Genomic DNA, 17,865 nt, shown 5'->3' with positions numbered 1-17,865 from the left:
AATGGTGTCCAGTAGCCTAAGAAGCCCAAGCTAGCTGCAAGCAGGTAGGTTCGCTTCTCTCCCCTCTGTCCCACGTAAGTGAGTCTGTTGCCAGCAGATCTCACTGAAAATAAAAAACCTAACAAATACTTTCTTTCTAGGAAGCTCAGGAGAGCCCCTAGAGTGCATCCAGCTCTGGCCGGGCACAGATTCTAACTGGGGTCTGGAGGAGGGGCATAGAGGGAGGAGCCAGTGCACACCAGATGTAGTACCTAATCTTACTTTAAAGAGTGCCCAGTCTCCTGCGGAGCCCGTCTATTCCCCTTACGGAGTACCCAGCATCCACTAGGACGTCAGAGAAAGATAGACATAGACCACATGCCCAAATCTGCATGAACACCCCTAATTAGTGTGCTTGCCCATTTCAGTCACCCCCATTGCTGACAGATGCCTAAAACCAAGCATACAGGCACGCAATTGCCATAGTCACACATTAGGATATAGAATGGGTCAGACTGAAGAGCTCAGTGACTTTCTGCATGGCACAGTTATAGGATGTCATCCTTTCAAACATGTCCATCCATATTTCTGCCCCGTTAGCACTGGCGAGTCAGCAGTAAGAGCTGTTTTTATGAGGGCATAGGACAGTCTGTCCTCAGTTTCAATGTCAGGATGCATTCATCGGACTCTCCATGAATAGGGCTTTTATGGCCAAGCATCTGCACAAATGCCTCAGTCCACCAAGTGCAATGCCAAACATCAGCCACAGTGGTATAAAGCACACCACCAATGGTCTCTGAAGTACAGGAAAGATGTTCTCTGGAGGGACACATCAAGCTTCACCATCTAGCAGTCCGGCAGACAAATTCGAGTTTCGGGAGTGCCAGGAGACACCTCCTGCCCAATGAGTTCTGCCAACTGTAAAGTTGTGGTGGGGGGAGGAATAATGGTCTTCAGCCATTTCTCATGGTTTGGCCAAGGAACATTAGTTTCCCTGATTGGAAATCTTAAAGATCTAGTATAAAAGAATGCTAAGCCTCAACTTCTCTCTGGTCCTGGAGGCAAGCCTCCACAGAATCGCCAGAGCATCTTATGGACGCTCCGGGGACTCAGCAACTCCATAGTCCTTGGGCGACCTACTGGTTCGGGAGCATAGCAATCCCCAAAACTCTACAGGCAAATATGAGTATCTTATCTTGTGTGGCAAATCACAACTTAGGCACATCGACAGAAGTCGCATTTTGTATGAAAATTCGGGTGCCTGTCTACTGACCATGCCTAGTGGTGGGGAAGGGGCCTCTGCGCACATAGGGGGACATATACTAAGCAGTGATAAAAGTGGAGAAGTGAGCCAGTGGAGAAGTTGCCTATGGCAAACCAATCAGCATTGACGTAACATTTATAATTTGCATGCTGTAAAAGTATCCAGAGCAGCTGATTGGTTGCCATGTGCAGCTTCTCCACTGGCTCACTTCTCCACTTTTATCACTGCTTAGTACATGTCCCCCAGAGTGTGATAGGGATTTCTCATGTGGGATGGAGATAATAAGAATTTACTTACCGATAATTCTATTTCTCGGAGTCCGTAGTGGATGCTGGGGTTCCTGAAAGGACCATGGGGAATAGCGGCTCCGCAGGAGACAGGGCACAAAAAGTAAAGCTTTAGGATCAGGTGGTGTGCACTGGCTCCTCCCCCTATGACCCTCCTCCAAGCCAGTTAGGTACTGTGCCCGGACGAGCGTACACAATAAGGGAGGATTTTTGAATCCCGTGTAAGACTCATACCAGCCACACCAATCACACCGTACAACTTGTGATCTAAACCCAGTTAACAGTATGATAACAGCGGAGCCTCTGAAAAGATGGCTCACAACAATAATAACCCGATTTTTGTAACTATGTACAAGTATTGCAGATAATCCGCACTTGGGATGGGCGCCCAGCATCCACTACGGACTCCGAGAAATAGAATTATCGGTAAGTAAATTCTTATTTTCTCTATCGTCCTAGTGGATGCTGGGGTTCCTGAAAGGACCATGGGGATTATACCAAAGCTCCCAAATGGGCGGGAGAGTGCGGATGACTCTGCAGCACCGAATGAGAGAACTCCAGGTCCTCTTTTGCCAGGATATCAAATTTGTAGAAATTTACAAACGTGTTCTCCCCTGACCACGTAGCTGCTCGGCAGAGTTGTAATGCCGAGACCTCTCGGGCAGCCGCCCAAGATGAGCCCACCTTCCTTGTGGAATGGGCCTTAACCGATTTAGACTGTGGCAGGCCTGCCTCAGAATGTGCAAGTTGAATTGTGTTACAAATCCAACGAGCAATCGACTGCTTAGAAGCAGGCGCACCCAACTTGTTGGGTGCATACAGTATAAACAGCGAGTCAGATTTTCTGACTCCAGCTGTCCTGGAACATATTTTCAGGGCCCTGACAACTTCTAGCAACTTGGAGTCCTCCAAGTCCCTAGTAGGTGCAAGGCACCACAATAAGCTGGTTCAGGTGAAACACTGACACCACCTTAGGGAGAGAACTGGGGACGAGTCCGCAGCTCTGCCCTGTCCGAATGGACAAACAGATATGGGCTTTTTTGAGAAAAAACCACCAATTTGACACTCGCCTGGTCCAGGCCAGGGCCAAGAGCATGGTCACTTTTTATGTGAGATGCTTCAAATCCACATATTTGACTGGTTATAAACCAATGTGATTTGAGGAATCCCAGAACTACGTTGAGATCCCACAGTGCCACTGGAGGCACAAAAAAGGGTTTTGTATATGCAATACTCCCTTGACAAACTTCTGGACTTCAGGAACTGAAGCCAATTCTTTCTGGAAGAAAATTTACAGGGCCGAATTTGAACCTTAATGGACCCCAATTTGAGGCCCATAGACACTCCTGTTTGCAGGAAATGCAGGAAACGACCGAGTTGAAATTTCTTTGTGGGGCCTTCCTGGCCTCACACCACGCAACATATTTTCGCCACACGTGGTGATAATGTTGTGCGGTCACCTCCTTTCTGGCTTTGACCAGGGTAGGAATGACCTCTTCCGGAATGCCTTTTTTCCCTTAGGATCCGGCTTTCCATCTCCATGCCGACAAACGCAGCTGCGGTAAGTCTTGGAACAGACATGGTACTTGCTGAAGCAAGTCCCTTCTTAGCGGCAGAGGCCATAAGACCTCTGTAAGCATCTCTTGAAGTTCCGGGTACCAAGTCCTCCTTGGCCAATCCGGAGCCATGAGTATAGTTCTTACTCCTCTACGTCTTATAATTCTCAGCACCTTAGGTATGAGAAGCAGAGGAGGGAACACATACACCGACTGGTACACCCACGGTGTTACCAGAACGTCCACATCTATTGCCTGAGGGTCTCTTGACCTGGCGCAATACCTGTCCCGTTTTTTTTTTTTTTTTTTTCCAGACGGGACGCCATCATGTCCACCTTTGGTATTTCCCAACGGTTTACAATCATGTGGAAAAAACTTCTCAATGAAGTTTCCACTCTCCCGGGTGGAGGTCGTGCTGAGGAAGTCTGCTTCCCAGTTTCCATTCCCGGGATGAAAAACTGCTGACAGTGTTATCACATGATTTTCCGCCCAGCGAAAAGTCCTTGCAGTTTCTGCCATTGCCCTCCTGCTTCTTGTGTCGCCCTGTCTGTTTACGTGGGCGACTGCCGTGATGTTTTTCCCACTGGATCAATACCGGCTGACCTTGAAGCAGAGGTCTTGCTAAGCTTAGAGCATTATAAATTTACCCTTAGCTCCAGTATATTTATGTGGAGAAAAGTCTCCATACTTGATCACACTCCCTGGAAATTTTTCCCTTGTGTGACTGCTCCCCAGCCTCTCAGGCTGGGCTCCGTGGTTACCAGCATCCAATCCTGAATGCCGAATCTGCGGCCCTCTAGAAGATGAGCACTCTATAACCACCACAGGAGAGACACCCTTGTCCTTGGATATTGGGTTATCCGCTGATGCATCTGAAGATGCGATCCGGACCATTTGTCCAGCAGATCCCACTGAAAAGTTCTTACGTGAAATCTGCCGAATGGAATTGCTTCGTAGGAAGCTACCATTTTTACCAGGACCCTTGTGCAATGATGCACTGTTTTTAGGAGGTTCCTGACTTGCTCGGATAACTCCCTGGCTTTCTCTTCCGGGAGAAACACCTTTTTCTGGACTGTGTCCAGAATCATCCCTAGGCACAGCAGACGTGTCGTCGGGATCAGCTGCGATTTTGGAATATTTAGAATCCACCCGTGCTGATTGTAGCAGTATCCGAGATAGTGCTACTCCGACCTCCAACTGTTCCCTGGACTATGCCCCTATCAGGAGATCGTCCAAGTAAGGGATAATTTAGACGCCTTTTCTTCGAAGAAGAATCATCAATTCGGCCATTACCTTGGTAAAGACCCCGGGGTGCCGTGGACAATCCAAACGGCAGCGTCTGAAACTGATAGTGACAGTTCTGCACCACGAACCTGAGGTACCCTTAGTGAGAAGGGCAAATTTGGGACATAGAGGTAAGCATCCCTGATGTCCCGGGACACTATATAGTCCCCTTCTTCCTGGTTCGTTATCACTGCTCTGAGTGACTTCATCTTAATTTGAACCTTTGTAAGTGTTCAAAAAAAATTTTTTAGAATAAGTCTCACCTAGCCTTCTGGCTTCAGTACCACAATATAGTGTGGAATAATACCCCTTTTCTGTAGTAGGAGGGGTAATTTAATTGTCACCTGCTGGGAATACAGCTTGTGAATTTTTTCCCATACTACCTCCTTGTCGGAGGGAGACTTGGTAAAGCAGACTTCAGGAGCCTGCGAAGGGGAAACGTCTCGACATTCCCATCTGTACCCCCGGGATACTACTTGTAGGATCCAGGGGTCCTGTACGGTCTCAGCGCCATGCTGAGAACTTGTCAGACGCGGTGAAACGCTTCTGTTCCTGGGAATAGGCTGCCTGCTGCAGTCTTCTTCCCTTTCCTCTATCCCTGGGCAGATATGATCTTATAGGGACGAGAGGACTGAGGCTGAAAAGACGGTGTCTTTTTCTGCAGAGATGTGACTTAGGGTAAAAAACGGTGGATTTTCCAGCAGTTGCCGTGACCACCAGGTCCGATGGACCGACCCCAAACAAGTCCTCTTCCTTTATACGGCCATACTGTGCCGTTTGGAATCTGCATCACCTGACCACTGTCGTGTCCATAACATCTTCTGGCAGTTATGGACATCGCGTTTATTCATGATGCCAGAGTGCAAATATCCCTCTGTGCATCTCGCATATATAGAAATGCTCTATAGTCAATAAAATACTGTCCCTGTCAAGGGTATCAATATTTTTAGTCAGGGAATCCGACCAAGCCACCCTAGCTCTGCACATCCAGGCTGAGGCGATCGCTGGCCGCAGTATAACACCAGTATGTGTGTATATACTTTTTATTATATTTTCCAGCCTTGTCAGCTGGTCCTTGAGGACGGCCCTATCTATAGACGGTACCGCCACTTGTTTTGATAAGCGTGTGAGCGCCTTATCCACCTTAAGGGGTGTTTCCCAACGCGCCCTAACTTCTGGCGGGAAAGGGTATACCGCCCATAATTTTCTATCGGGGGGAACCCACGCATCATCACACACTTTATTTAATTTATCTGATTCAGGAAAAACTATGGTAGTTTTTTCACATCCCACATAATACCCTCTTTTGTGGTACTTGTAGTATCAGAAATACGTAACACCTCCTTCATTGCCTTTAACGTGTGGCCCTAATAAGGAATACGTTTGTTTATTCACCGTCGACACTGGATGCAGTGTCCCTGTCTGTGTCGACCGACTAAAGTAAACGGGCGTTTTAAAACCCTTGACGGTGTTTTTGAGACGTCTGGACCGTACTAATTGTTTGTCGGCCGTCTCATGTCGTCAACCGACCTTGCAGCGTGTTGACATTATCACGTAATTTCCTAAATAAGCCATCCATTCCGGTGTCGACTCCCTAGAGAGTGACATCACCATTACAGGCAATTGCTCCGCCTCCTCACCAACATCGTCCTCCTACCTGTCGACACACACGTACCGACACACAGCACACACACAGGGAATGCTCTGATAGAGGACAGGACCCACTAGCCCTTTGGAGAGACAGAGGGAGAGTTTGCCAGCACACACCAAAAACGCTATAATTATATAGGGACAACCTTATATAAGTGTTTTCCCTTATAGCATCTTAATATATATATAAGCATATCGCCAAATTAGTGCCCCCCCTCTCTGTTTTAACCCTGTTTCTGTAGTGCAGTGCAGGGGAGAGCCTGGGAGCCTTCCCTCCAGCCTTTCTGTGAGGGAAAATGGCGCTGTGTGCTGAGGAGATAGGCCCCGCCCCTTTTTCGGCGGCCTCGTCTCCCGCTCTTAACGGATTCTGGCAGGGGTTAAATATCTCCATATAGCCTCCGGAGGCTATATGTGAGGTATTTTTAGCCAAAATAGGTATTCATTTGCCTCCCAGGGCGCCCCCCTCCCAGCGCCCTGCACCCTCAGTGACTGCCGTGTGAAGTGTGCTGAGAGGAAAATGGCGCACAGCTGCAGTGCTGTGCGCTACCTTTAGAAGACTGAGGAGTCTTCTGCCGCCGATTCTGGACCTCTTCTTACTTCAGCATCTGCAAGGGGGCCGGCGGCAAGGCTCCGGTGACCATCCAGGCTGTACCTGTGATCGTCCCTCTGGAGCTGATGTCCAGTAGCCAAGAAGCCAATCCATCCTGCACGCAGGTGAGTTCACTTCTTCTCCCCTAAGTCCCTCGTTGCAGTGATCCTGTTGCCAGCAGGACTCACTGTAAAATAAAAAACCTAAGCTAAACTTTCCTAAGCAGCTCTTTAGGAGAGCCACCTAGATTGCACCCTTCTCGGCCGGGCACAAAAATCTAACTGGCTTGGAGGAGGGTCATAGGGGGAGGAGCCAGTGCACACCACCTGATCCTAAAGCTTTACTTTTTGTGCCCTGTCTCCTGCGGAGCCGCTATTCCCCATGGTCCTTTCAGGAACCCCAGCATCCACTAGGACGATAGAGAAATAGAAGATTCCATTTAGAATGTCCACATCACACAATGCCCAGACAATCTATAAAATAACTTCTCCTATTCTGAAAAAATATTTAAAGTTTTTAAAAGGGTTTTTTTTTTTGCACACAGGAATTATCTGTACTGGTCTCTAATCCTCACGGCACGAGAAAATTATATCATTTACTTTTCAAATATTTATTATTAATATTATTAACAGTTTCTTATATAGCACAGCAAATTCCGTTGCGCTTTACAACTGGACACAATGAGAAGACAAAACTGGGTAAAAACAAACAGTCATAGAGGTAGGAAGGCCCTGCTTGTAAGCTTACAATCTATGGGGAAAACAGGCATTGATACACAAGGATAGGTGCTATTTATTGCATAGTTGTCCACCAGATTTTAAAATAAGATTTTACTTACCGGTAAATCTATTTCTCGTAGTCCGTAGAGGATGCTGGGACTCCGTAAGGACCATGGGGGATAGATGGGCTCCGCAGGAGATAGGGCACTTTAAGAAAGCTTTGGATTCTGGGTGTGCAATGGCTCCTCCCTCTATGCCCCTCCTCCAGACCTCAGTTAGGGAAACTGTGCCCAGAGAAGATGGACAGTACGAGGAAGGATTTTTGTAAATCTAAGGGCGAGATCCATACCAGCCACACCAATCACACCGTATAACTTGTGATAAACTACCCAGTTAACAGTATGAACAACAACATAGCCTCGGTTCAACCGATAAACTATAACATAACCCTTATGTAAGCAATAACTATATACAAGTCTTGCAGAAGAAGTCCGCACTTGGGACGGGCGCCCAGCATCCTCTACGGACTACGAGAAATAGATTTACCGGTAAATAAAATCTTATTTTCTCTAACGTCCTTGAGGATGCTGGGACTCCGTAAGGACCATGGGGATTATACCAAAGCTCCCAAACGGGCGGGAGAGTGCGGATGACTCTGCAGCACCGAATTGAGCAAAGAGGAGGTCCTCCTCAGCCAGGGTATCAAACTTACAGAACTTTGCAAACGTATTTGACCCCGACCAAGTAGCAGCTCGGCACAGCTGTAGTGCCGAGACCCCTCGGGCAGCCGCCCAAGAAGGGCCCACCTTCCTAGTGGAATGGGCCTAAACCGATTTAGGTAACGGCAATCCTGCCGTAGAATGCGCCAGCTGAATCGTGTTACAGATCCAGCGAGCAATAGTCTGCTTTGAAGCAGGGCCGCCAACCTTGTTGGCTGTATACAGGACAAACAGTGCTTCTGTTTTGCAGATCCTAGCCGTTCTGGCCACGTAAATTTTCAAAGCCCTGACCACATCAAGGGACTCGGAATCCTCCAAGTCACGCGTAGCCACAGGCACGACAATAGGTTGGTTCATATGAAAGGATGAGACCACCTTTGGCAGGAATTGAGGACGGGTCCGCAATTTCGCTCTATCCATATGGACAATCAGATAGGGCTTTTAGTGATAAAAGCCTCCAATTCCAAAACTCGCCTAGCCGAAGCCAAGGCTAACAACATGACCACCTTCCCGGTGAAATATTTCAACACCACTGACTTAAGTGGTTCAAACCAATGTGACTTAAGGAACCGTAACACCACGTTAAGGTCCCAAGGCGCCACCGGCGGTACAAAAGGAGGCTAAAAATGCAGTACTCCCTACACAAACGTTTGTACGTCAGGAAGAGAAGCCAATTCTTTTTGGAAGAAAATGGATAAGGCCGAAATTTGAACCTTTATCGATCCTAATTTCAGGCCCAAGTTCACTCCAGTTTGAAGGAAGTGAAGCAGACGGCCCAAAAGGAATTCCTCCGTAGGAGCATTCCTGGCCTCACATCAGGAAACATATTTTCGCCATATTCGGTGATAATGTTTCAATGTCACTTCCTTCCTAGCCTTAATTAGGGTAGGAATGACCTCCTCCGGAATACCCATTACCGCTAGGATCCTGCGTTGAACCGCCATGCCGTCAAACGCAGCCGCGGTAAGTCTTGGAACAGACAGTGCCCCTGCTGCAGCAGGTCCTGTCTTAGATGAAGAGGCCACGGATTCTCTGTGAGCATTTACTGCAGATCTGGATACCAGGTCCTCCGTGTCCAATCTAGAACAATGAGAATTGGTCTCACTCCTCTTTTTCTTATTATCCTCAACATCATGGGTATGAGAGGAAGAGGAGTAAACACAGAGACCGACCAGAACACCCACGGTGTCACTAGGGCATCCACAGCTTACTGCCTGAGGGTCTCCTGACCTGGCGCAATAACTCTGCGGCTTTGTGTTGAGGCGGGACGCCATCATGTCCATCAGTGGCAGTCTCCACCGAATTGCAATCTGTGCTAAGACTTCCTGATGAAGTCCCCACTCTCCAGGACGAAGGTCGTGTCCGCTGAGGAAGTCTGCTTCCCAGTCGTCCAATCCCGGAATGAACACTGCTGACAGCGCGCTTACATGATTCTCCACCCAGCAAAGAATTCTGGTGGTTTCCGCCATCGCCACTCTGCTCCTTGTGCCGCCTTGGCGGTTTACATGAGCTACTGCGGTGACGTTGTCTGACTGGATCAGAATCGGTTGGTCGCGAAGTAGGGTCTCCGCCTGACGTAGGGCGTTGTATATGGCCCTTAGTTCCAAGAAGTGAAGACAAGTCTCTTGACTTGACCAAAGACCTTGGACATTGTATTTTTCCCTGTGTGACTGCTCCCCAACCTCGAAAGCTTGCGTCCGTGGTCACCAGGATCCAGTCCTGAATGCCGAACCTGCGGCCCTATAGAAGGTGAGCACCCTGCAGCCACCACAGGAGAGATACCCTGGCCCTGGGGGAGAGGGTGATCAACTGATGAATCTGTAGATGTGACCTGGACCACTTGTCCAGTAGGTCCCATTTGAAAGACCTCGCATGGAACCTGCCGAAGGGAATGATTTTCCCCGGACTCGGGTGCAGTGATGCCGACACCTGTCTTGGTTTCAATAAGTTCCTGACCAGAATCATGAGTTCCTGGGCCTTCTCTATCTGAAGGTAAACCCCTTTCTGGTCCGTATCCAGAATCATACCCAAGAAGGGCAGACTAGTCATAGGAACCAACTGTGACTTCGGGATATTGAGAAACTAGCCGTATTGCTGTGACACCTTCAGCGAAAGTGACACGATGTTCAACAACTGCTCTTTTGATCTCGCCTTATAGGAGATCGTCCAAGCATGGGATAACGGTGACTCCTTGCTTGCAGAGCACCATCATTTCCGCCAATTACCCTGAAATTGGTAATGACAATACTGTACCGCAATTCTCAGGTACGCCTGATGGGGTGGATAAATGGGAACATGAAGGTATGCAGCCTTTATGTCTAGATACACCATCAAATCCCCCCTTTCCAGGCTGGCCATGATCGCTCTGAGCGATTCCACTTTAAATTTGAACCTTTTCCAGTATAGGTTCAGAGGATTTAATTTTAAATAGGTCTGACCAAACCGTACGTATTCGGGACTACAGCCAAGGTTGAGTAATAGCCCCTTCCTTGTTGCAGGAGGAGAACCTTGAGCACCACCTGTTGGAGATACAATGTGTGAATTGTATTTAATATAACTCCCCTTCTGGGGGAGAAGCCGGTAGGTCCGATAAGGAAAACCGGCGAGGAGGCACCTTTCGAATTCCTTTGTAACCCTGAGAACAATTTTTATTGCCCCGGGATCCACCTGTGAGTGAACTCAGCTGTGGCTGAAGAGTCGAAGACGTGCTCCCCCTGGGACGGACTCCCTTAGTGGAGCTCCCGCATCCTGCGGTGGATGTAGTAGAGGCCGGGGGGGACTTCTGTTCCTGGGAACTAGCTGTGCCCCGTGCCCTTACCTCTGGTAAGAAAGGACGCTCCTCATACTTTCTTGTTATTCTGCGACCGAAAGGACTGCATTTGATAATGTCGTGCTTTCTTAGTCTGTGAGGGAATATAAGGCAAAAGATCAGAATTACCAGCTATAGCTGTGGAGACTAGGTCCGAGAGCCCTTCTCCACACAATTCCTCAGCCTTGTGAGGTAAACCCTCCATATGCCTCTTTTAGTCGGCATCACCTGTCCATTGCATGTTCCACAGGACAAGTCTAGCAGAAATCGACATAGCGTTGACTCTAGAACCCAGTAGACTAACGTCTCTTTGGGCATGTTATATATATATATATATATATATATATATATATATATATATATATATATATATATATATATATATGTATATGACAACATCTTTTACATATAGATAGATATAGATAGATATAGATATATATATATATATATATATATATATATATATGTACTAGGGACAATAACATGGCATCCTTATCTAGGGTTTCAACCTCCGCTGATAAGGTATCTGACTACGCTGCTACAGCGCTATAAACCTATGCCGACACAATCGCCGGTCTGAGTAGTGTACCAGAATGTGTTTAAATGGACTTCAAAGTACTTGTACTGCATGCTATCTGCAGGATCCCTGAGGATAGCTGTTAAGTCAGCGCTACCTTTTTGGGTAAACGTGTCAATGCCTTGTACACCCTAGGGGAAGATTTCCATCGTATCCTGGCCCCATTAGGGAAAGGATACTCCCTGAGAATTCTTTTTGGGAAGCTGCAGCTTCTTGTCTGGAGATTCCAGCTCTTTTTCTTCATGAGAGGAGGGAAATTTACCTCAGCTTTCTTTCCCTTAAACATGTGTACCCTTGTGTCAGGGACAGATGAGTCATCAGTGATATGCAAAACATCTTTTATTACAATAATCATATATTGAATACTTTTCTGCCAGTCTTGGCTGTACTTTGCATTATCGTAGTCGACACTGGAGTCAGACTCCGTGTCGATAACAGTGTCTATTATTTCGGATAGTGAGCGTTGTGAGACTCTGAAGGTCTCTGTGACATAGGGGCCGACATGGGTAGATTCCCTGTCTGTTCTCTAATCTTTTGTAATAAGTTCATCTTAGCACTTAATTTCACATATTCAATCAGGTGTCGACGTTGTCGACGGAGACACCACGCACCCACACAGATTTGCTCCATCTCTTCCTTAGGAGAGCCTTTTACCGCAGACATGTCGACACACACGTACCGACACACTACACACAGACAGGGAATCTCTTATCTGAAGACAGGTTCCCCCCTAGGCCCTTTGGAGAGACAGAGAGAGAGAATGCCAGCACACACCCCAGCGCTATATAACCCAGGAAAAAACACAGAATGTTTACCCAGTAGCGCTGCTGTAATGTATAATCGCCAAATATGTGCGCCCCCTCTACTTTAAAACCTTCTTCACCGTGTGTCAAGCAGGGGAGAGTCCGGGGAGCTTCCTCTCAGCGGTGCTGTGGAGAGAAAATGGCCCTGGTGAGTGCTGAGGGAGAAGCCCCGCCCCCTCGGCGGCGGGCTTCTGTCCCACTCAAACTTACTAAAATATGGCGGGGGCTTTTATATACATGTACAGTGCCCACCTGTACATGTATATATACTTTTTGCCATAAGAGGGGTGTTATATTGCTGCCCAGGGCGCCCCCCCCCCCCCCTGCACCCTTACAGTGACCGGAGTATGTGAGGTGTATGGGGGCAATGACGCACAGCTGCGGTGCTGTGCGTTACCGCAGTGAAGCTCTAAAGGCTTCTGCCGCCTGAGACGTCTTCTGACTTCGTTTCTTCTGGCTCTGTGAGGAGAACGGCGGCGCGGCTCTGGGGATGGACGCCCAGTAAGAACCTGTGTTCACCCCCTCTGGAGCTAATGGTGTCCAGTAGCCGAGGAAGCAGAGCCTATCTTAGACAAGAAGGTCTGCCCCTCTCTCCTCAGTCCCTCGATGCAGGGAGCCTGTTGCCAGCAGTGCTCCCTGTAAAAATGTAGAAAATATCCAAACAAAAATGCTTTCTAGGCAGAGAACTCAGGGAGCTCCCTGCAGTGCACCCATCTCGCTCTGGGCACAGTGTAAAACTGAGGTCTGGAGGAGGGGCATAGAGGGAGGAGCCAGTGCACACCCAGAATCCAAAGCTTTCTTAAAGTGCCCTATCTCCTGCGGAGCCCGTCTATCCCCCATGGTCCTTACGGAGTCCCAGCATCCTCAAGGACGTTAGAGAAAGGTTCTTGGTGGGCTGCATGATATCACATCACAGCAGTGATGAACCAGGGTCAGGAGGGAGGGAGAGTGAAGAAAGAAAATATGTGGGGGATGTGTGGACTATACTGTGAGGATATAATTGGATAGGAGAGCTATGAAGGTAATGTGAGCGGTTCTGGAATTTGATAAGCTTGTCTGAATAGGTGAGTTTTCAGGGAACACTTGAAGGTTTGAAGACTAGAGGAGAGTCTTATTGTACGTGGTAGGGCATTCCACAGAGTGGGTGCAGCCCGAGGTAAGTTCTGTAATCGTGGATGGGAGCAAGTATTGAGTGTGGATGTGAGACGCAGATCTTGTGAAGAGCGAAGGGGCCGGGTTGGGAGATATTTTGAGATAAGCGAAGAGATGTATGTTGGTGTAGTATGGTTAATAGCCTTGTGTGTAAGCAACAGTGTTTTATATTGAAATTGAGATGTATGAGTGCGCTGTCATCTTTCTTAGTATTTTATATTGAATACGGTAGAATACAGGCAGCCAATGGAGGGACTGACATAGTGGGTCTGCAGACGATGAACGTCTAGGAAGGAATATTGGCCTTGCAGCTGCATTCAGAATGGATTGTAAAGGTGAGAGTCTCTTCTTAGTAAGACCAATAAGAAGACTATTGCAATATTCAATGCGGGAGATAATGAGAGCATGGCTTAGGGTTTTAGCAGTGTCTTGTGTAAGGTATGGTCATATTTTGGATATGTTTCTTAGATACTTAAGAACAGCAAAGGTCACCAACATTCTTGGCAACATTTTAGAATAATGACGGGGGCCACGGTGCCTGGTAATCTATTCCATTAAACGCAATACTATCTCAATCGACCTTGGACTACTACAGTCACCATCATCTTCAGGAAACTAGTTCTAAACAATATTAAATTCTTTAGAATTTTAGATATTCCTCCTCAATATATTGTGCCTTATTGCTGAGTTGTATGCTAAGTGGATGCAATTGCACCCGCTTTCCATGTTCCTAAACAAATGCATTACTTGTTTTGGTATTCAGATTAGACTGCATCTACACCATTCGCGGGTGAAAGTAGTCATCAGCGCACATTTAAACCAGCCCTATCCATGGAGCAAGAGATCCGACTGAAGTCAGACGGCTCTCCGGCTACAATCCACTATGCTTGACCCACAATTCTGTCTACACGCCCGCTGCAAAATTATCAACAAGCGGACGCGCTTTTACATCCACTCAGCAGCAAGTGGAGCTAGTACTGACATCCGTTTGACTTGGAATTACCCAGGACTTGTTGGAAGTTGGCCATGCAGAACCTGATGCTTGTGTGGTCTGCGTTATCCATATGTAGGCGGAACAGCGTGCCACCAACATTTCCAGAGACAAAACTTTAAAAGTTGTGACTCGCCCTGACAAAGGTTTAGGCTGCGGGAAGGGAAGTGGTGGGGAAAAAAAAAAAAAAAGGGGGGGAGGGTTAGAATACTTACCCACCAGGTGTCAGGATTTTGTGCCTCGGGATGCTACTGTCGGTCTTGTGACCGCTGGTATCCTAAGCGCTGGTGTCCTGTAACCAACCCACAATAAGGGGCATCTGGCAGCTATATAAAGTGAGAGGGATACTATAAAGTAAGAATGCTGCTTTCTTATCACTGCACATTTTAGTAAGGAACAGGAAGCATGGCATTTTCCTTATGGCCTTGATGTTGTAATAATTACTAGTAAGTCTATCATAGTCATAAATAAGTCAAGCATTAAGCCTACATACACACAGTGGGCCTGATTCAGAGATGGACGCAATGCCGACACATACGCAGCTGACATGCTTGTTGTATTGCACTTGAGCTGCACCGCATATTTGTCCAAATTCTCTGCGCACAAAGACACAGCACAGAATTGGAATTTTAGAGGGCATTCATGTTGGGAGGCCATACTCTGACAGTATTACAGCACACGCTGCAGGAAGCTGTAGTTATTGTTTATGTACATACATACATTTATGACCCTAACACTGGAGAGGAGGGGACCAGCCATAGAGGGCAGACACTGTAGTATGCATAATGCCAGTGTAGGGGTGCACAATCCCAGTCTCAGCCTTTACTCCTCATCTCACACTTTAAAGAACTACAAGTCTCAGCTATCCCTGCTACCCAGCCAGCTGTGAGACGACTTGTAGTTTCACAGTGAGGGTGTGTGTGTCAGCACTGGCAGATTACACAGAAAGCAACATTACCTGTGGCCCCGACCGTGGAGCCTGGAGCACCCCCGGGCCAGGGGTAGGAACCGGGTAGCACCCGAACAGCACAGCCCGTACATTGCTCAGTGTTCCCGGGACACCCCGGACTCACAGAGCGGAGTTACAGCTAGCCAACCACAGGCAGCGCTCATCGTTTCAGCCAATCACACAGAGTACAGTGCTGGCCAATCACAAAGCGCCGTCTAAATACATAAACCAATAGGAAGCGAGAACTCATAGGCCCACAACCAATAAGATGGAACCAGGAAAAAGGGCACAGCAGTTACGTCATTCTGTAAAGGTGTGAGGGCAGTGGGCGTGTCGATCTGAAAGGGGTTCTGTCCCCTTTCTGCTCAGGACCTGAAAGTGACAAAACGAGAGGGCAGGAGGGAACTTCCGCCCTTACAGCACCAAAATGTTTTCTTTGTTCTCCATTAGTTTGGGGTAATTTTTTTTTGCTATGCAGCATTGGACTCTCGCGGGCTCGGTTCGCTCGCCACGCTTCGGGCTCGGTATCTTGCTCCGCTTCGCTCGCCACACTTTACTATACCAAATAGATTGTGACATGGACCCAGGGGGTTATGGGAAAGGTCCTCTCCAGGAAGGTAAACTAGACGCTACCATCTGGATGAACACAGGATCACGTTTCCTGACCATAATAAAATTAAAATTAAAAAATCGGTTGTTTCAATAAGGTCAAAATAAAGTCGATAATAACATGGACTTGGCTGTGGTACGTCGATCTCTGCTGTGCAAAATATCACAAATCAGTAAATATAATAATCTGTGTCTTTGGTAGTAAGGTCTCACACAGAGGGCTTGAGGATGGATCTGCAATGTTTGCATTGCCAATATTTGCGCTGTGAGCCATTGTTGTACTGAGCATGCGTCAGAGTCGCACAGTGAATGTGTCGCGAAGTAGGGATGGCCATTGGTGGGTTATCCATTGATGGAAACCATCGATGGTACCATTGATGGATAACTTTGTATCGATTCAGGGGCTTAGCCACCAGATGGGGGCCCACTGCAAAATTTTGAAGGGGCCCCTGTCCCAATGTTTTGAGAGACACACCTCTCCCCAGCTGTTGTTAATTTTATGCCCCACAATAATGCCCTGGTTCATAATTTATGAACCATAGTAGTGCCCTAGTTCACATTATGTCACATTGTAGGGCTGCCAGTACACATTATGCCACACAGTACCTTCAATGAACCCCAGTTCATATTATGCAACATTACAATGTCCCAATTAATATTTTCTGCAGTGGGGTACATTGGTATTCCACAGGGAATAATATCGGGGTGTAGAGTTGGATCTTGATCCGAGGCACCAACAGGCTAAAGCTTTGACTGTTCCCAGGATGCACTGCAGTGCCTCATCTATAGCCCCGCCTCCAGGCTCTGGAGCTCAGTTTGTAAGTTGGTGCCTGCAGTACAGGTCACTAACAGGTGGGGCTGCGCTAGGCAGCCCTGTAAAAAGCTTATTAGAAGACTTCAATGGCCGCAGCACTTTCTATGTCTTTATGACATGTTGTGCTGCGGCTCCATCACCTCCCTCAGCGGCGCTGCATACTCCTACGGCCTGGTTCCCGGGTACTTGCATCTGAGACACACCGGTCTTTCAGGCACAACACTGCGGTCATTCTCCAGGATCGCGTGGCTGCACTAAAGGGATGATGTAAGAGGGTCCCCCCGCCGGTAAATCGCGTTCCGGTCGTGGTCCCAGAAGATGGACCGCGCCACTAGTGTGAACACTGTGTCGCACAGGGACCCCACTATATCCACCAGGGTAAGGAGCACAGGTCGGATTTATTAAAATCCGTTTGTAAAAGGCTCCACAGTACCCGGTGGTGAAGTCCAGCAGAGGGGATAAGATGCTGACCTGTAGCCCCTCCCCCTGCTCCGGGCACCATCTACTGCTGCTGTTCCCGCCCTGGAACTGCATCTCTCTCCCTCACTCCCTGAAGAGATTTTGGCACCATTACAAAGCTGGGCTGATCTTCGGGACTGTCTCCTCTGTAAATCCGCCTGTATCATCAGCGCTGTGCATTTACGGACACTTAAGTATTCTACATGTCATTTTAGACAGTGTTAGTTAAGAACAAGTGTACTGCTATCTGAATATTTAGTACAAGTATTCTGTGATATACATCCAGTGTTTACTGTGCATTGTTATATCTGTAGACATACATACTTATATGTAATTACTAGTCCAATGCACTTTTATTGTTTATATGTAATAATTCCTGCATTATACTTGTGACTGAGTGTGCCTGTAGCTGCTGTGTGGATTCCATTCTTGTGTATCACACATTTGCTGTCACTATGGGGGTCATTCCGAGTTGATCGCTCGCTAGCTACTTTTAGCAGCCGTGCAAACACATAGTCGCCGCCCACAGGGGAGTGTATTTTCGCTTTGCAAGTGTGTGAACGCCTTTGCAGCCAAGTGCAGCCAAAAAAATTTGTGCAGTTTCAGAGTAGCTCTGGACTTACTCAGCCCTTGCGATCACTTCAGTCTTTTTGGT

At 47.7% G+C, this 17,865-nt stretch overlaps 1 protein-coding gene across 1 annotated transcript in view; it reads right to left on the bottom strand.

The window, feature by feature from the left end:
• The window catches only part of L2HGDH (L-2-hydroxyglutarate dehydrogenase), a 31,784-nt gene extending 16,297 nt beyond the window's left edge, over window positions 1–15,487 (bottom strand). The window contains exon 1 of the mRNA XM_063947619.1: window positions 15,338–15,487. Coding sequence (XP_063803689.1) covers window positions 15,338–15,420 — 83 coding nt within the window. The 5' untranslated portion in view covers window positions 15,421–15,487. The remainder of the gene's footprint in view (window positions 1–15,337) is intronic.
• Between the last annotated feature and the right edge of the window lie 2,378 nt (window positions 15,488–17,865).

This window comes from Pseudophryne corroboree, chromosome 12 (genome assembly GCF_028390025.1).
Source record: "Pseudophryne corroboree isolate aPseCor3 chromosome 12, aPseCor3.hap2, whole genome shotgun sequence".
In the NCBI taxonomy this organism is placed as follows: domain Eukaryota; kingdom Metazoa; phylum Chordata; class Amphibia; order Anura; family Myobatrachidae; genus Pseudophryne; species Pseudophryne corroboree.
This window is presented reverse-complemented; position numbering and strand designations above follow the sequence as displayed.